The sequence below is a fragment of the Glandiceps talaboti genome, chromosome 16 (genome assembly GCF_964340395.1).
Source record: "Glandiceps talaboti chromosome 16, keGlaTala1.1, whole genome shotgun sequence".
NCBI classification, from domain to species: domain Eukaryota; kingdom Metazoa; phylum Hemichordata; class Enteropneusta; family Spengelidae; genus Glandiceps; species Glandiceps talaboti.
This window is the reverse complement of record NC_135564.1, coordinates 10043523-10064456: the sequence shown is the minus strand read 5'-3', so window position 1 is coordinate 10064456 and position 20934 is coordinate 10043523. Positions and strand designations below refer to the sequence as shown.

At 36.4% G+C, this 20934-nt stretch overlaps 1 protein-coding gene across 1 annotated transcript in view; it reads right to left on the bottom strand.

The window, feature by feature from the left end:
* Positions 1-1131: 1131 nt before the first annotated feature.
* LOC144447784 (macrophage mannose receptor 1-like) overlaps positions 1132-20934 on the bottom strand; it is a 30867-nt gene continuing 11064 nt past the window's right edge. The window contains exons 14-43 of the mRNA XM_078137865.1: positions 20202-20360; positions 19373-19461; positions 18668-18818; positions 18208-18246; positions 17289-17462; positions 16420-16536; positions 15934-16056; positions 15361-15606; positions 14647-14856; positions 12914-13071; positions 12467-12583; positions 11999-12117; positions 11431-11582; positions 10993-11201; positions 10512-10648; positions 10111-10163; positions 9498-9677; positions 8651-8704; positions 8046-8227; positions 7628-7683; positions 7376-7473; positions 6698-6958; positions 5832-5980; positions 5534-5630; positions 4689-4927; positions 4056-4227; positions 3471-3725; positions 2469-2654; positions 2012-2050; positions 1132-1364 (exon numbers count right to left, since the gene is read on the bottom strand). Of these exons, the coding sequence (XP_077993991.1) occupies positions 1132-1364; positions 2012-2050; positions 2469-2654; positions 3471-3725; positions 4056-4227; positions 4689-4927; positions 5534-5630; positions 5832-5980; positions 6698-6958; positions 7376-7473; positions 7628-7683; positions 8046-8227; positions 8651-8704; positions 9498-9677; positions 10111-10163; positions 10512-10648; positions 10993-11201; positions 11431-11582; positions 11999-12117; positions 12467-12583; positions 12914-13071; positions 14647-14856; positions 15361-15606; positions 15934-16056; positions 16420-16536; positions 17289-17462; positions 18208-18246; positions 18668-18818; positions 19373-19461; positions 20202-20360 (4454 nt within the window). The remainder of the gene's footprint in view (positions 1365-2011; positions 2051-2468; positions 2655-3470; positions 3726-4055; positions 4228-4688; positions 4928-5533; positions 5631-5831; positions 5981-6697; positions 6959-7375; positions 7474-7627; positions 7684-8045; positions 8228-8650; positions 8705-9497; positions 9678-10110; positions 10164-10511; positions 10649-10992; positions 11202-11430; positions 11583-11998; positions 12118-12466; positions 12584-12913; positions 13072-14646; positions 14857-15360; positions 15607-15933; positions 16057-16419; positions 16537-17288; positions 17463-18207; positions 18247-18667; positions 18819-19372; positions 19462-20201; positions 20361-20934) is intronic.

Sequence of the window (20934 nt, the reverse complement as noted above, 5' to 3'; positions counted from 1 at the left end):
GAATTCCACACATTGTCCCCATGATAACATTCACTGAGATATACCTGTAGCCCAGTGTGTAATAAGCTTACTTGTATCCAAGTGTGTCACTAAAAACTACTAGTTACGAAATTGGTATATCGAATTTACATGTATATTTTCATGATTGGTCTATATTAGTATTTGCATGAGGGAGTCCACTCAATAAAGATTCAACAGTTATTCTACTTCTTCACTTCAACTTCTATTTTCATCTTTATTAAATGATTAATGACGTGAAAATAATACATGCTGATACAAAGACTGAAGACTAACAAATAACTGGATACTTGTATACAACCCAGGTCCCTCATTCATATACTGAAGGCGTGGTATTAGTAGAACATACACTCAATGTATATGCTTTACTTAAAATGTACTTAGTTCTACTTACTGCAACTTGACGCAGACATGTGGATGCCGTTGTTTCGATGTCTGCATTTGATGTTTGTATGGTGGCACTAATTACTTTCTTTTCAGATAAAATCTTGCTATATTTGAAGTGTTGCATGTACAGTTTTTTTTTATAGTTATGGTTGTATCAAACAGCGCCGGTAAACGCTAACATGAAACGGGTTGTATATAGTTACACTTTGTTCATTGTTCATCGGTGTTTGAGATGGTTTCAGTGTTTCCCAAACGAACAGAAAGCGATTTTGGTTTATCTCATATAAACCAAATGTTGCAAGAAATTGTAATAATCTTGCTATCTTAAAGTGTAGAATGTGCTATTTTCTTATTGGTTTCTGCATAACAAGAGAGCCAGTGAACACTAATATGAAATGGACTGTGAATGATATTACGAGTGATTAGTTTATTTACAAGTTCCAAGCAGTATTGTGATTATTTCACATGTTTATTGTCCGAAGAGCGTAAAAAGTCGCAAGGGACATTCCATTTTTACTTTGTATTACCTGTATTAAACTATCAAACCCCAGAGGATATTTTCCCAGGATATTAATCTCGAATGACGTATTTCAAACAATGAATGTAAATATGTGTACACCTGAACTTGTGATAAAGCAATTTCAAATGTATAGGGGGTTCTAAGAAAAATGCATGGAAAATAAAGATATACATTACAAGATCTTACAAGAAATCACTGATTCATGTCTATGCCTCGGCCGATCCGATATTAAAGTTAACTTTATCGGGAATGCCGGATTTTTGTGATTCTGTGTATCCTGCATTTTCAAATCCGACGGTAAATTCTGATTGGTTTGATTTCGTCAAACTCGGTAACTTAACTCGGCGTGTGTATAACAAGTACCCTACTACAGCGATGACAACGATTGCAGCTACTATACCAATTACAATTCCAGCTACGGCTCCACCATTCGTGTTACCTAAAACACAAAAATGAATGTTGAACTATGTATAATGGTCGTCGTATAATACTCCATTTAATAGAATGTATGGTATCCCTCCCCGTCTGTCAAATAATTCACGTAAAAATACTTTTTTTGTTGTACTACCCTGAAACATTGTAGAAAGAAGATACTGTACATATTTTCTGCGTTACTTACATAGGCTAAATAGAAAGAATCCTGGCGCAATGACAGCCACCAGTCAATCCCTTCTAATAGTTTTATAGTTTTATCAAAATTACAAACGGAAAGAAAACTGGTTTTCAAAACAACACCATGTGCTTTTTCATTTTTTTTTTACATTTATTCACATATCTTACGAACAGGAGCAACTCACGTCATGAAATTTAGCATAAAGATTCAGAATGACTATGATCTGTAGTTCTTTGGAAGACCTGAAAGTGGCAAATCCCCCCCCCCACACAATTTGTTTGTGGTCTAATACCATTATAAATGATTTATACATACGCGTACATAATTGTTAAACGGCGTCTAATCACTGAAACAACCATTAGAAAGTCAATTTTAGTCTTGGTGAACCAGAGAACTGTTTATACATTCAAAAGTTGTATTTACAATAAAAACAATAACAATGGCTGTGACAAAACACAACGTTGCCACCTTACCTGTATCAGATCCGACCTGACGATCAACTCCTGACTTTACTGTAAGAAATACGGAATATATAGTCATTGATAACATTTCACTATTTAAAACTATATTTTCATAGTTTGCCAGGAATGATTTTATAATTCACACTTCATATTAAGGAAATCGGCTGTTAAACAGTCACGCATAATTTATCTCCCTGACACTGCCAATGTCATTTCATTTTTAACTTCTGGTCCTGTATTGTAAAAGCCTGGTCATTGAACCCTGCATATGTTAAATGTTATTCTTATTTCGTAGAATTTCAATTCATAGGCTTGTTCATGAAAGTTAATTTTCTCTCGCATTTTGTTATTTTGTTTAAAGTTATCTAATGTGTCAATATATGCAAAAACAACCCTAATATATTTTATTTTGCATATTATACACAGATGTATGCTTTTGAATACTAAAAAAGTATATTTTTCTACTTACTTTTTGGTATTTTACAAGCATATCCAATTTGATCCCACAAACAATCTACGTCATTCCATTCTCCAGAAGTGAAGTACATCTCAACACAGTTCTCCTTGTATTCTCCACTAGGATCAGCTGGTGTTGGTTCATTTGGTGCCCAGTTGGTGTAAGATACCGGACCGTTATCTATCCAAGCAAACCCTCCTGATAAAACAATATTTGATAACGCTTTGAATATAAATATCAGGTTTTTTTTTATGCATAGAGCGAATTTATAGAAGACGTTAACTATTCTAAAAACTCATACTTCAACGGTTGTAACGAACTGATGTATCGTGGATACTGTTCATAGGTCCGAGGATAAATCAACCGTATATTTATTACAAATTAAAACAACCCACGTTCTATTACCAAATTTTCACCGTGGAAAACTACGTAGTTTTCGAGGTGATTGTGCCAAATAACGTGGTCATTTGTTCTGTCCAGCAAGACTCTTTAGAGTATCATTGACAAAAATATTGACATTAAAGGAATATTTTTTTCACCATTTGAGGCCCCACCTATACAGTGAATTTCAAAACCCCGTTCAGCTTTTCTGTTTGATACAAACACGCAGAAACCGACAAGAAACTGGATATGCCATACTTCAATAGCAAGACCGCTACTCTAAATGAAATAAACTATTCAAATGTATTGCATCTCCATGCAGACATTCGGTCGCCAATGTTTTCCTTAGTATGAAACACCCGATGAAGAGCGCATAAAATGTCCTTTGTGGTGTTCAGTTGATGTCGGTAGGGTGGCATGTGTAGTTCATTTCACTTTGACAAAATGTAGCAGGAAACTGCATCCATTCAATATTGCTATCTTAAAGTGTAGCATTCCAGTTTGTTATTGGTTTCTGCGTGATTGTATCAAACAGAAAAAGCTGATCGGTATTGTGAAATTCGCTGTAACAAAAGCCATGAATATGATTCCCAATAACCACTTTAATCATTTAGTCACCCTATTTCTACTCACCTGACCCAACACGTGTTAGACCAATCCACATGTTTCTATCAATTTCCCGAATCACTTGTCGTATGTATTCATTTTCTTCCTGACTTCCTATCGTTAGTAAATCACCTCCCATATTTTTACATGCATGAGAAGATTCTGGCCAACTCATCCTGGTTAGAAGACCATCAAAATTATAACAGAAGTCACCATAGGCTGTCCAACTCGCATTCTGAGGACAAATTCCAGCACCAGGTACGGGTGTGGTCAGTCGTGGTCCTGAAAATGGAATTAGTGTTTTCACAATTAAATTGTAATCAAGATAAAGTATCATTATTATCAGTATCGTCGGTATTTGAAATACTTTAATGGACAATGTCCAGAACTTTATAATTTGTCTTGGTTAATTAATTTTCGTATGGCTTATTACCAGCTACGAATATTGCTATAAGATTCAGCCAATCTAAATAATCAGAAATGGTACCACTGTAAGGAACCTTTAGAATAATTCACAAAAACAATTCACATTCCTATTTAACATTGATGTTTTGTGTTTTGAAGAAGTACATGCTTGTTCAAACACTTGTTTAGTGAATAGAGAATTCTCACCGATATAGTATTTACACATGGCTAAAGTCTGTGAACTGCATGATGTATCTGTCCAATCTCCACTCAATTCCATTCTGACACATCCTTCCCCGCCATCCTTATTTGGTTCATTGTCACCCCAGTTTGTATAAAATACTGGCGATCCATCTGTCCACTTGTATGTGCCACCAATCTTTGGAATAGAAGTAGAAACGTGACTGAATGGTGAACTGTGACTTAACTATCAGTGTAAGTAATAAAACTTGCCAGTAACTCTACAAGTTATATTCTACTGCATATTTACTATACTGTCTATTCTGCTAGATTCAAACTTTGCTGTAGCGTTCTAAGAAAAACAAGAACTTGGTACATGGTACCCATATTTGCTTTCTCGATAAAACAGTATACACTGTACTTAAAATCTTGTATTATGAAGAAAACACAGCATAATTATCTCACACCAATTAACAATTTTGATAACCAATTTACAGTTTAATTCACCAGGAAAAACCTAGTAAACCTGTATACTAATGAGGATAACGATGGGAGCATTGTTATTATTACATGTTTCTACCTATACTGAACTTTTGGTATTTATCTAAATATATTCTTGCTGAAGAAATCGCCTTTACTACTGAGAAATTTAAGTCTCACCGTTTGATCATTCATTCCAATCCACAGTGGTTTCTGATTCTGTGCAACATACATCTCAACGTAGGACTGTTCATAGACGTCTTCAATACTGACCAGGTCAGCTTCTTCATTAAGGCATGCAGACCTAGCATCGCCGAAGGTATAGGTACCCGGTAGCAGTTTATAACAGCCGTTCCAGTAAGCTACATAGCCTGCTTTGCATGGATTGGTTGTTGGAGGTGGTGCTGGGTTGCTAAGAGCTGAAGGAAACAAACAACACTTATTTAGCTTAAAGTCTCGTGGAAAAAAGGGAACAGTGATGGAGCGTTGTTGTCCTTTCTTCATCCAGTTATAGCCTACATGAATGTCTGAGGAAAATATAAGACCGCTGCAAGGAACCATTTAAAGAAAACCTGCGTAATATAAATTTGATGTATAAAATGTATATATTATTGTAGATTGATGTTGGTGTGGATTTGGGCCCTGTTTACTTCAGTTCCATCTTGTTGCTAAGTGATGGTATCAAGTGACTGTTATTCTATAGCATGGTGCCATGTTTGCATTCTCTTGTCTGCCCTTTTCCGTATTAATGGCTAACACGAGGGTTGCTGTTACAACCGTTTTCTGCAATTGGTCACCTCATGTGAACTTATCCAACTGAGATCATTAACCCATACAAACTTTGCGATTGGTTGGAGCGTCTAGAAAGCATTTTGGCCGTTCTAAAATATCTGTACCTTAGTCCGCTGGTAGACATCTTGAGCCCTGTCTTCGGGTGGTGTGTTCGTGAACTTCAGCAGCATGTGAAGGCTGGGCAAAATCACGACAATATGTTTTTAAAAGTGCTCTAGTGAATATAAACTTACATTTTGAGGCCTGGCAGATATATCCCCCTGTTGAAGAGCAGGAAACATCATTCCACCAACCACCGTAAGCCCGGAAATGCATCTCAACACAGTTCTCCTGAAATTGTGAAAATATTTTCCACATTCAGTAAATCACGTGTCCTTGCATATGTGTACTGTATATAACAACTGCATTATGATTAATAAAAGTATGATTCATTACAACAATTTAGCAAATTTTAAAATACGCTGTAGGTGTTTAACGCACACATTATCAACACTCTTTGGAAAAGTAATGGATGATAATTTGTAGACTAACCTGGTCTCCTCCATTAGGTTCACCAGGTGCCCATTTGTAGAAATCCACGACTGTGCCATCAGTCCATCTGTACTGTCCTTCATCAACTGTATCACTCAAACCAATCCACATTGAATATTTGATGTCTCTAAGATTACTAGCTAAATAAGCTGAAAGAGTCATAACAAAAGTAAAAAATTAGTCAATATTATATTACACTTCTTTTCTCTGCATTGGCGAGAATTTTTTATTAGACTATAGATTTCTTGATATGAGCGTACCGTTCAAATACTCCTCACAGGAAATTTATTAAAAAACACAATGAGTAGTGAAAGAAGAAGATAGTTGTTACTCGACATGAAATTTGTAAGATCAAAATTACATCTGTTATTGTTGTTGCTAATGGTGAATATACGAATTATGGTTGTTTTGTGTCTAGACAAGGAATTAAATAGTCATGCAGGTGTACGCATTCGATAGATGATTTATGTATGTGTTAATGTCTAAAAGTGGTCAACTTTACATTCCTTGTAGGAGCTCGATGTGGCCACTTTCATGTGTGAATGGATATGATTATCTGTAAAACATTATATTGTCGATATTAAATTAATATTTCAACATTTACAATAATCTAAATCTATAACGGGCGTTATTTTATCGAGGCAGTTCAACTAAACCATAACACGTGAATTCAAGTTCGATAACCTCTTTAGCTGCTAGTTAACACTTATTTCTTGGCTATGAGGGCACTGTTCAACTCGAGGCAAATAATTTACTACCACTAACCAAACTTGATTTGCAATACTAGTGAATCTACGAGACTTCAACATTGTCTTTTTTACAGTTATAAAATTATAAAATTGAGAATAATTTTGACGTCAACTCACCTTGAAGTTCTTGACTATGTATTGTAGCTAGATCTCCACCGGCATTCCTACATCGAGTTCTTGCATCATGCCAAGTAACAACATCGTCTTCGTTAGCTCCGTTGAAAGAATAACACTTGTTACCGTGAACCCAGAAGTCTGCTGGACAGTTACCCGGATGTGGTGGTGTTGGCATAACACTAGGCATTGCAGTAACGCCAATGGGTTTCTTGCATATGAATGACAATTTGTCACCGCAGTTCATGTCATTCCAAGACCCGTCTAGTTTGAAAGCAAAACGTGGGGTTTTATATTGCCATACACACATATTTAATAATTTCGTAGCCTAGTAATAACGTACAAATGTATGATTAACTACATTGTCACGGCACATATATATATATATATAGTTTTGGTAGTACTATTACGCTCTGCCACTGCCAATTCGTACGTAATATACCCACTACGAAACACTGGATAAATAATCGTTAGCGTTTAAATTCAATATCACAACCATCCCCCACCCCACCCAACCATTTGATACAAAAAATGTAGTTCACAAATCAGTGCTAAGAGCTGCGCCTTCCGTCTGCATGGGATGACAACTAAAAAATATTTGAACAGCGTCACTAATATTTCATCCAGTTTCGTGCACACGGTTGTCACCACTGGCAATGAAACTTTGTAGAGAATACTTACCATATGCCCTAACTTCAACGCATTGCTCCTCACCATTAGAATCGTTTGGCTCTTCAAAAGCCCAGTTGATGTAATTAAAAGGTGTACTATCTGACCAACTGAAAATATAGAGTGAATGGTTATCCTTGGTGACTGTCAGATATGTACGGTCACTTCAAATTCAAGTTTAATAAAAGGCACTACACCAAATTAAGAGTTTGTAAAATTAAGAGTTTGTAAATGGACTAAATCTTGTGTTCATCATCAACGTACCTATATGTGGAAGACGCCATGTATTCTCGCAGTCCCATCCAAGCATTGGCATCGATCTGTAGAGAAAATAGATTTTATGAGATACTTATCTCAATGTGATGGTCTTGAATAAATAAGATTACCATGGCAAATCCTTGCTACGAGTTTACATAGAAAGTACTCCCATCTTTAAATTGTTATTTTTTTCTGAAAAGAAAAGGTGAGTTTACCGACAAGATAAAAATAACGTAACGTAACTGATGTCCAAGGCAATTCGGTCAATGAAAGAGGGGTATGTAATTTCTAAATGGACAAAGAATCTGAAAATTGGGCAACTGTAGGATTTGGACTCGATCCTGCGACTTCTTGATATCTAGCGTTTCAAATCGAAGCATGTCGACTCACGCATATTGGATTTGCTATTACTAAAAGCGTTTACCGTTTGGTGAATAAACCTCTGTTCGTCCACAGAATGAACAGACACGAGTTCACCGGATTGCTGTTTACAAAACTGACGTGCTTGTGTCCAACTTTTCTTTTCTTCATTTGTATTCTTACTGAAGTAGTAACAGGCATTGTCATAAAGGATATATCCGTCCAAACCACCACAGCTTGTCGTAGCTAACCATTTTGGAAAAAGAAAATAAAAATAACATAGGGAAATAATAGTAAAATATAAGGAATTTGACAAATAACAAATTAGTTTTTTTCTACTACTTGTGGTTTTACATACATACATACATGCATACATACATACATACATACATACATACATACATATATAAAACATACATACATACATACATGTACATACATACATACATACATACATACATACATACACACATACACACACACACACACTCGTACGTTTTCACTGTCAACTATAAGTGGTCATATAAATTTAACCATCCACTGTGCTGTGGCTGTTCGTCAAACAGTACAACCAATCTAGTGATCCCACTTTCCTTTTAGCACGTCAAAAAAAAAATCAATATTACGAAGCGTTTTTCAAATTGAAAACAAATAGGGTTTCACACTTACATCTGGTAGGTGGTGCAATACTTGATTGTGGCGAAGGAGTTATCGGTACAACACCTGCAGACAAATGAATCAAATGGAAATTTCAAAAGAAAAATAAGTGTTACAGTTTGAAGTGAAGAGGAATTATGATCGAAATTAAAGGCTTATTCAATACTTTTTCGGAGTGCTGTCATTACTTTGAGGTCATATCGAATTTCGTGAAATAAAATTTCATCCTTTGCAACCACACAAACTATAGGGATATACGTCATATCAAGTACCACCCATTTCATGTTACTGTTCACTGGCTCTGTTTGATACAACCAATAACAAATTACACATGCTACATTTTAAGATAGCAAGTTTAAATTAATAAAGTTTCTTGCGGCATTTTCCCCTAACTGATATGTGTCTAATGTGCCACCTTACAGATATCAAACCATTGGCTTCCGCGTGAATGTGTCTCGTTGTAGTATGATTAAATTGTTTATTTCATTTAGACAAAATTAATCTAGGAAGGAATTGCGCTCTTGTTGTAATTTAAGATTAGTAGAATGTGCAGTTTCTCATTGGTTTCTGCGAGCCAGAGCCCGTGAACACTGACATGGAACGGACTGTATTGACTTCATGTGTCTGTTTACAAGCAGAGAATCCATTACTTTGTCCAACTAATGACGAATGGTTAAACACTATACATTCCTCGTATGTATAAACCTTTTATATGAAAAAGACGTGTGAAGTTATTAAGGGGTAGATGTTGTAAGGACAGAACACTGAGTGGAGACATCATTAACCTTCGTTTTGGTCGTTTGTTTGGTTATATGTATGGAAGTATATACTCTTAATGATATAAAAACCAAACTCTTACCTCTTTGTATTTGACAAACCCAGTTAAACTTTTTACCACATCTGTTATCATTCCATAGACTGCCTGTCGGTGACTGAGTAGAGAAATACATCTCCACACAGTCCTCATTATTAACATCGTTGGGTTCACCATTTCCCCAATTGATGTAACTTACAGCTGATCCGTCACTCCAAACAAAACCTTGTAGATTGTGAGAATAGACAAAAGTATTGATATACATAAAACGGAACATCTCAAATGGTGTTGATCAAAGTGTATGTTACAGATGTCATTTATTACTCACACGCATACTTCCACAGACACAAACACACACACACGTACACACACACACACACACACATCTACCACCTCAGCCATACATACATACATACATACATACATACATACATACATACATACATACATACATACACACATACATACACACACATATAAACGGATAAACACATACACTAATTTTAAATTAGACAGTCGTGCTATCGTTTGCAGGTAATAAGAATGGTAAGTGGATAACTAAATATATATATCTATATTACTAAAATAAAAAAAAGTGTTTCGAGTATAATATTTTGGACTAAGTGTATTTTGCTCTGAATATGCAAAAACGTCTTACCAGTCTCCTCTGCACGATCGTTCAAACCAATCCAGAACTGTTCAAAGTAATTTCTGTCGAATTAAACAACATATTGTTATTATTCTTGAAAGTATATCATCAGACAAATCTTGAAAAGGTGATTTTTTTTTTCACATTTACCAAAGTTACCAAAATTTTGATGCATTTGAAAGTGACATTTACATACAAGAGAACACATGCAAATCATTTATCTGAATATTTACAGTTTCATCTTTAGGTTTAATTATTACTTTTTCATACTTTGATTTGTTTACTTATCTGTCTATGTATCAGACTGAGTGATTGCGGCACTAAGTTATGGTTGAAATGTGTTGAAACTTCACTGAAATTTACCAAAAGTTAATTATGAATATGAATTGTGTATTATTATAGTTGTTTACTTGATGTCGGAGTTCGCAACGACATGTGCTTCCTCTTCGTTGTTATGGAAACTTGCCAGATGTCCACCCAAATTTATACAATAGTCTTCAGCTTCGCTCCATGTCTTCCGATCATAACTCCCAGAACTCCTGAAAGGCTATAGAAGATCATCATCATCATCATCATCATCATCATCATCATCATCATCATCATCATCATCATCATCATCATCATCACCACCACCACCACCACCATCACCATCACCACCATCACCACGATTACGACCATCATCATCACCACAACCAGCATCTTCATCACCATAATATCACATCTACAAGACAGCGCGCGCTCTTTCTTCCGCTCCTTCTCTGTCTGTCTGTCTGTCTGTCTGTCTGTCTGTCTGTCTGTCTGTCTGTCTGTCTGTCTCTCTCTCTCTCTCTCTCTCTCTCTCTGAGTACGATTAAAAATTTAGTAAGTTCAGTCATTGTCCAATTTACTCACTTTGAAACACTTGTCTCCATATCCTATCCATTCATTGCCACATCCCAGATTGGACGGATTAGATGGTGCAATAGTGTACGTTTCAGGAGTATTCCCGTATTTCAATTTCTCACATATGTATGGGAGTTGATCAACACACGACAAGCCTGACCAAAGACCGGGAAAGACTCCAGTGGACGAAATAGCAACACAGTCACCAGTACGTGTATCTGAAAAAAAAGCGATATGAAATAAGTAATGACATATTTTTGATGACACGTCATTTGTCTCCGGTGAATGGCCCAAGTCGTATGAAAATATTTACTTTATTTTCATTCCTAAGGAGAGCTGCTAGAGTAAAGTGAAATTATTCTTTGTATTTCCATATATATTAAGTATATTCTCTGTAGATTTAAGTTTTCGGTAGAAGTAAAGGTCACCACTAGGTGTCAATGTTACCTGGCTGATTATTTGCCCAGTTGCTGTACGTCACTGGTGCTCCATCGATCCAGTAATAATTTCCAAGTCGGTTTAGGTCCGTTAATCCGATCCAGTAACTTTCCCCATGACTGACAGTACTAAGTTTACTGGACAGGAAAGACTGTTCCACACTACAAAATGCAACATTGACAGACATTTATAGATTTATATAAAAGCTTGACTTTGTAATGTTATAATCATTACGCATGTGCCATACTCTGTATCTGTAACTCTTTTTTGTTCCTGTCTGTCTGTCTGTCTGTCTGTCTGTCTGTCTGTCTGTCTGTCTGTCTGTCTGTCTGTCCGTCCGTCCGTCCGTCCGTCCGTCCGTCCGTCCGTCCGTCCGTCCGCCCGCCCGCCCGCCCGCCCGCCCGCCCGTCCGTCCGTCCGTCCGTCCGTCTGTCTGTCTGTCTGTCTGTCTGTCGGAGTCTTCTCTGCCTTATTGTCCTAATGTATATATTTCTGTTTCTCTCCGTCTATTTACCTACAAAGTATGTGCATCTTCGAATTAACAAGTCGTTAGGGTTCGGAATTTGTTTATGCTTACTTGTCATTGATTGAGACGAGATTCGCATTCCAAGTTTGACAAGTAGACTGTGCTACCGACCAGGATCTCGTTGGTGAAGTGTTAAATTTATAGCAAGAAATACCAATACCAATCCAACCCTTGAATGAGAAAGATGTCGTTACTACGACACAAATTGTGTATACAATAATAACAACAACAACATAACAACAACAACAACAAAACACACCCTCATATATACATATATAGACTTATACATAATATATAATATAATATAATATATATATATATATAAATATATATATATATATATATATATATATATATATATATATATATATATATATATATATATATATATATATATATATATATATATATATATATATATATATATATATATATATATATATAATCGCAAGGTCTGCCTAGCTCCTCTAACAACAGGAAATGGTTAACTACTCGTCAGTTTTTCTTCCTTATACTCACTACTTCACAATCTCCGTTGACGGGTGCAGTTGTTGGTGGTAATACCTCCTTGGGTTTCTTACAAACTGACATGAAGTCTTTTGAGCATACACCATCATTCCAGTATCCAGCATTACTCTATGTAGAAAGACAGATATGACAAAGTATATTTATTAGTACTAATTTTGTACGTCCCAACAAGTCCTCCTCTAATAAGGAAGTGCCTGTAGTTTGTAGTGAGCTCATAATATTTGACATTGTACAGAGAGTTTGTCAGGAATGGTACGTCAGGTGTATAGAAGAAATGGTACTGATAGAAGGCATCATTTGTTAAATGTGTGATGGCATGATAAATCTGTTAGAATATCATCTCACTTATTTTGCGTTTGCAATGATGAAGTGCACATTTTGGATGGTGAACAGTTCGAGCTGTGTAGGTGAATTGAGTAGAAAACACGATAGCCTTACGTCAGTTAAAATATTTGCGCAATCTTCGTTGTTCCCATCAGAGTTATTTGGTTGCCCATCTGACCACCTCGTGTACGTGACATCACTGCCATCGGTCCATTCGAATGACATCTGTCTGCTTAAATCGTTCAGACCTATCCAGACTTTTCCGTCAGGACCTATTGGATACAGGTTCAGATGTACATGTATAAGCTATATGGTTATGTGCAGAGACAACTTGTGTGGCTGGAGTACTAGTGAAGCCTTCGGAAGGATTACAAAACTATAGAACGCTTTCCTGACCGTATGGATGACAAATCCGTATTTATTTTGTATTTTTCCGTGAAGCTTGCTTTTTTTTATCGTACCTCTCTTTCATTTTCGACGTATGTCTGCTCAATATTTTGTTTTATTACAAATGATGTAAATTTCAACATTAATGTCACATTCTAAAAGGTAAAATGGTTATCTTATACTTCTATTTCCGTGTAAACTTTCTTGCCAAAAGTCTCTTTGATCCATTATGATGTCTTTTAAGACTGTAAGTTGAATTTAAACAGAATAGTCTGTAAATAAATAAATAACTTAATTACATAAATAGATAAAATACATAAATAAATAAAATTCCGACCTACCTACCCTGTTTTCTAAAGTTATGTTATCGGAAACAGACATATTTAAAAATATATGTTTGCCTAATAGGAACCAGTTTTGTATTGGACGACAATAAAATAGCATGCTGTGCTAAATACCCGGCAGGTAAATATTCGCCCTGTTTCGGATATGAATCTATCCTGTATTTCATATTAACTCCCTTCAAAGTAAGTGATCCCTGTTACCACTTCTAACATTCACACTTGCTTTAAATTATACTTGCCTTTGTTAGATGATTCGATACACAGTCTAAATTCTCCAGGACTTCCCCATCCAGTGGAATAACCGACGTAGTTGACTGGAAGAGGATCTGGGTCCTGCCATTGCATGAAGGGCAGTCCCTTACCGAACTCCCCCACCTCGATCAGTCCATTACCATAAGACACCCAAAACGTTTTCCATTCGTCCGGTGAAAGAATGTTAGGGGTGGATTTAGATGCTTTGCTACAGCGTAATTTACAACGCCTAATGAACGAATTTTGGTTTTGAGAACCACCTATTACAATTTCATACATATCGTCCAAGTCCCCGTTCTCTGCTGACAACCCAACGTGTACGTCATTACTTGCACGGACGTCAAATGTTATTGTAGTGACAACAGGTGGCACGGGTATGTAGCGATATTCATATTTTGTAGTGGTGGAATCAAAATGCCAATCTTCACATGCTGGAGAGAGAGAGAGAGAGAGAGAGAGAGAGAGAGAGAGAGAGAGAGAGAGAGAGAGAGAGAGAGAGAGAGAGAGAGAGAGAGAGAGAGAGAGAGAGAGAGAGAGAGAGAGAGAGAGAGAGAGAGAGAGAGAGAGAGAGAGAGAGAGAGAGAGAGAGAGAGAGAGAGAGAGAGAGAGAGAGAGAGAGAGAGAGAGAGAGAGAGAGAGAGAGAGAGAGAGAGACAGAGAGAGAGAGAGAGAGAGAGAGAGAGAGAGAGAGAGAGAGAGAGAGAGAGAGAGAGAGAGAGAGAGAGAGAGAGACTAAATGCCCAATTCATATTTACATCTAAATATACAATTTTACAATAATGATAATAATAATATTGAAACTTCTTGTCCCAGATGAAAGTCGGTTTTCATAAGTTATGAAGTTGGGATAATTAATAAACCTACCGGCAAGTACCATAGATAACACAAAACTGTTTTCTCCATCGTCGTGAATGGATACTAAATCTCCTCCAAGTTGTCGACACCCATCTCTTGCATCAATCCACGACATCATTGATGTTTCCAAGAAATAACAATAACTGCCGTAACCGTACCAACCATTAGAACATCTGGAACCCGGTGCTAGTGTCGTTGCGATATCTACTGGTCTTGCGACTGCGCAAAGTAGAAAATTACAGACGCATTTACATTAACACCATACAAATCAAGTATAATGGAAAGTTCTTTTGGTAAAGCATTCTTCCTAGATGTTAGCTCAGCAAGATGTGTCATGCAAAAAAAAAATTTGTATAATTATTTCACTGTTATTTGATAAGACAAGAGACGATTTGTAACCCCCCCCAGGTGGATCAAAGTTTGTCACTTAATAGTCAAAGGTAAGATTTTCTAAGGTGTTACTGGTTTCATGTTTGTCCATAGACAACTTAAGAACGTCTTCTCTGACGTCTATGGTTTGTTCTTCCTCCCTTGAGGTGATGTCAAGTACATTATGGAAATGTCACGTGAATGTAAGGATTTCTATTAAAGATATGCATCTCAGTTCTTATAGATGTACTTGTAAATGGCACTTAAACCAGGATAAGTTTGTTGTGGGTGTTGGGAGGTCCCGGTGGAGGGGGGGGGGTGTAGTAACTGTTACAATCATAATGCAAAACTCACCGACTTCATAATGGTCATAGGGATTATTTGGATAATCTGTTTTTAATCCACCAGCACTGCTCTTATCCGAGGAGCTTAAGTCACATGCAAGATTAACCTTATGGTAGTCGAATGATCTGCAAGTGAAGGAGGTCTCATCCAGACACCGTTGAGCGCAGTCTTTAGGATAAACATTGTTTAGATGTTTGTTATTATGTCCCTCCAGTGCCGCGTCATGATATACATTGAAGTAATCAACAAGTATGCCTTTAAAGTGAGAAATGGAAATAGACACATATTAAAGTAAATCAGAGTACATATGTGAGGACAACGTTTTGGTATATAAGTTGTGTCTTTTTATCGATGTAGTGTGTATCTATATGTATGTATGTATGTATGTATGTATGTATGTATGTATGTATGTATGTATGTATGTATGTATGTTTGTATGTCTGTCTGTCTGTCTGTCTGTCTGTCTGTACTCACCCAGCCAGTCAGTCAGTCAGTCAGTCAGTCAGTCAGACTACCTCTATACAAAGGCTGTCTATTTATAACATTGGAACAAAAGAAATAAACGTGTTTATATGTACCTACCTTTATTTTTACAAATATACCCACTAGTTCTGTCACATTTATCGTCATTCCATTGCCCTGTGCTGACAACAATTTCGGAACAATCTTCTCGGGTGTAACCATGGTCATAATTATTAGGCTGGCCTACAATTAAAACGCAATGCAAATATTTCATTCTTAGACTTCTTACAATGTCACTTTATACAAGTTGTATATTGTAATTTGAGAAAGATGTTAGATTTGTTGATAGACAAGATCACCCAAGCTGCCATCGTGGTAATACGGCATTACCGTTCTTGCAAACTTTTTTTTTACTGTTACCGAAGAGATACCGGCTGGTGCTGTACCGGTTGTCTTGCCGGTTATTATTGACACACACACACACACACACACACACACACACACACACACACACACACACACACACACACACACACACACACACACACACACACACACACACACACACACTGTACGTATATATTTATATTTAAACAAATCACACACCTGGTCCCCAATTCAGATAAGCGAAAGCAGAGCCATCAGACCATGTCCAACCACCTTCTACTGTTCTGTCATTAGCACCAATCCACAATTCAGGGGTGTTTACACCATACAGACGAGCTGGTACAGATAATATACAATAGTAAGCTCCAGGATTAAACTTCTTAGATAAAACAGGGATACCAGAAAGAAATTGTTGAATGCAAAAATGTACCCTTTGAAGTATTATTGATGTTGTTCTTACACATGCTGTACGTTCATAAAACAAATGGACTTTCAATCAGGTCACTATAGAAAATATATTCTACAGTTTGGCCTCATCGAGAAGGAAAAAAGTTAACAATAGCGATGCTTAGTGCGATGAGACATGATATCTGTTGACAAACCTTGTCAACTAACAGTATAAAGAAAATGAAATGATCCACCATATTCCGATTATAGGAAAGATAAAAGATTTCATGGTTTGGCCACTAGGAGTGCTGTTCACAAGCTATTAGTTGGCAGGAAGTGAGGGCCAGAGTAATGTAGCACACAGACAGCAGACCACACCTTCTCTATGTCGTTCCCACAATAATATTTTATTAGCGACTGCAAGTAATCAAAACATGCCTAACCACTACTGTAATACACTGTTATGGGCATACAGAGTTCTTTCACACATATTTCATTCATTGCTTCATGCAATCAGTGGCCATGACACAAATTTAGCCCTCACTTCGCGAAATATGGTGCGCCCTCTTGTGGTGGCTACATGAGAAATAGCTGGAACTTCAGTAACCGGAATACGTCAGTATATCATAAGATAATAGTATATCATAATATTTGTATGTATCTTGTTTTCCGGTCTAAAATTCATGAAATGTTTCTCTCACCAGTGATGTAGTATTCTTCTAACAGGCCTGAAATGCTCAAAAGATGACCGCCACCTTTCCTACATTGGTTTTCAGCATCCTCCCACGTTAGATCTCCATCGGTTACAAATTTATAACACGTTGACGAAGACGCATGGTATTCATAACCACTTCCACATTTTGGATCAAAAACGGCTGAAAATGTGAAGCGAAAAAACGAACATGACATGTTTAAAATCAAATATATATTGTACTCTCGAGTTCAATTTGGTCATTAATAATTAGTTTCTCTTGTTCCAGATCACACAACGAATACGACGTTAAAATCACGAAACCTGAAACAAAACGTCAGCTGGCTAGACAAAAATCTTACTAAGTTAACACTTCTAAATTTTATCGTCTGGCTTAACAAAAATCAAACCATTGAACAGTGCAACATTTCATCGTTTGACTCATTTAAATCTTGCTTGCAGTGCTACAGTTTATCGTTTGGCTCAGCAAAACTCTTACTAACACTCAGACTGTTACATTTTATTGTCTAGTACATCAACAAAAGTCTTGCTAGCATTTATTTTGCTACATTTTATCGTTTTCCCCTACAAATATCTGTTTGGTAAGATTACGTTGAGTCAAATGATAAAATGTAACATTGTGTTGTACAGTTGGTAAGATATTTGTTTAGTCAGACGATAAAATGTAGCAATGTTAGTAAGATGTTTGTTTAGCCAGGCGATAAAACGTATCATTGTTGGTAACTGTAACAGTTTCGCAATTTGTCCATATGGAAGAAGGACAACTTCATGTATGCTATCTTCTAGAAGGGAGGTCAGGTTTGGTCAATGGAAACCATAAAATGTTATAAAGACCTTCTATAATACTAACAATAAATTAATAAAGTTATTTTCGTATAATTGTAGGATTTCAATGTTAGGATACTTACGTGTAGGCTTCACCGGTTCGGTAACAAAACCACCATTATCTGAAAATAAAAAAATTATGCATTCATTGATTAACGATAACAACTATCTTTTGAGGATTTTCTTTGGAGCGAAGAATTCTTCTTTCTGAAATGATTGTACATGAACATCTATTTTAATCACTATATCGTAAGTTGCATAGACTAAATGTACCATATCCCCCACTTCTTAATCGCAATAATACCATTGTTAATACACGGATGAAACATACGATGAATGTCTTCTCAAAACCCAACTCAGATGTGCGATATAAATTGTTAGTCTTTCATAACACTTGTCTTTAAATCTATCTGAATATTGATAATTTTAGGACCGAGCAGTGGAATAGTCAAGTTATTGAAAATATCTCTTGCCCTCAGTTGTTCAACGTCGCATAATGTATTTACATAATGAAAAGAAATATGTCAACTCAAATATACTGACATTTTCTCTTTTTGCAGACATATTCTCGTATCAAAAAGCAATCCTGGTCGTTCCATTCGCCATATTTGTCTTCTCCTCGATATATCTCAACACAGTCTTCCCCTTCTCCGTAGTTGTTAGGTTCATCGACAGCCCAGTTTGTAAACTCAAGCTGTAACAAATATCATCATTACAACGAAAATTAATCATACAAAACATCGCCTGACTCGACAAACATTTCTCTAACATTTGCTACAGTTTTTTTGTCAGTCTCAGACACAAAATATCTCATTGATATCGTAAATCTAACTCGACACAAATCTAATTAATATTTCCTCCTAAGATAATGGTAGCTCACGCAAACAAAGTGTAACAATATTGGTGAAGATGTTTGTTTTGGCCAGACAATTTAAAAACGATAAAATGTAGCAATGTCAATGAGATTTTTTCTCGCGCCAAGCGACGATTTGTTCCAGGGTTTAGGATTGTCGTTGTATCATAATCGTCGTCAGTAACGTTGTCGCCGTCGCCGTCACCAACATCACCACCCTCAAATGTAGCCTGTGCAGTTTGTTATTGGTTGCTGTGTGGTTGTATCAAACAGAATCGCTGAGCGGTATTTTGAAACGGGTTGTATTTATTTAATTTTAAATAGACCCTAATTATTCAGATATGATACGTACGACAGGTTCTGTGTAGTGTACGTATGTGTAGGTTTTGACTTACCGTGGATCCATCCAGCCACTCAAAGTTTCCCTCGTTTGAGACGTCGTGAAGTCCAATCCATAGATCGCCATCATAGTAGCGAAGACGACCTACATAAAATATTGAATTTGAGGAGAAATTGGTGTCCATAAATGAATAGGTTGTTTCAATATTTTACTTTAAACATGAAAGTAGACCTTGTGATGGTCAAAATTGTATTAACGTGTGGGCATTCCTATGGTGTGGTACCACAACATTTAGTTCAGTTTGACACTTAGTTTGTTTTGTACATCCGACTAAGAAAAAGCCTGCATAGTTTGTATTCATGACGGTGTATATATGAAAATGTAACTGAAACATGCCTGCGCGCGCACCCCCACACACAAACACACGCACGCACATACGCATGCACGCAAAAATACATCACCTAAATAATCCTATCACAAAAAAATTTCAGGAGATGGGAGATCATCTTTTCCAATTGTCAGTGTTACGTAAAACACTAAGAAGTACCACATAACTCTGACTGACGTCGTAAGTTAAAAAAGAAAACACATACGTACACGTCATCGTATTTTGTGACATTTATAATTATAATGTTACAGATCGGATGGACGTTTACTAGTTGTTAATTATATTAGTCATGTACATTACAGTGACAGAATGCAAGTCAGCAAACATTGAACCGGAATATCAAACTTTCCAGTTGAGGTATACGTGGTCAGCAAGGTAGATTTAATACTGTGACGATAATTAAAATGATAACGAAAGCCATATGGTTTTTTTTTTCAGTAGACAAACATCAACTGACAGAAATGTCTCACTTTTTGCAAAATAAGTTCTTACTCACCACTGATAAAGGACTGTTCATCTGCATCCAGGATACTAACAAGTTCACTATTGAGAAGTTGACATGCGTCACTTGCATCTTGGAACGTTTCGGGCGTAGCTCCGAAATAATAGCAGTAATCGCCATGAAGTTGCCAGTCGTTATCACAACTTCCGACACCTCAAGTGATAGAGAAGAAAAATGTTCAGGCAAACTAATGTATCATGAACTATATACTAAATAACTTCTTAGAGGTCTAAATAGATTTGATGGCAGTTTGAATTATTCGTAGATTCTTCACTGAGTGATATAATAGTGTTGAATTATGATTTTCTTTTACTCTAGGTAAAAATACATGACAAATAGACATACTAGGTAAAACACATATTTTGATATAATATAAAGCTAATTCGATGTGCTCTCAAATGTAGTTGAAAACACTGAAAAGCTCAAATGACTCAGATTACTGCAAATTCACTGGCTTTGTTTGATACAACTACTCAGAAACCACTAAGAAACTGAATAAGACATAGTTTCTAAATGAAATGAACTAATACGCTACCATACAAACAACAAATCATTGGCGCCCACGTGTCTGCGTCTATATTAGTTGCAGTATGGTTTATTTCAGTCAGACAAAATGTTGCAAGAAATTGTAATCTTACTATTGTGTGCTGTTTCTTATTGGTTTCTGCATGGTTGTATAAATACAGCCAGAGAACACTAACATGGAAAGGACTGTATATCATTGTCA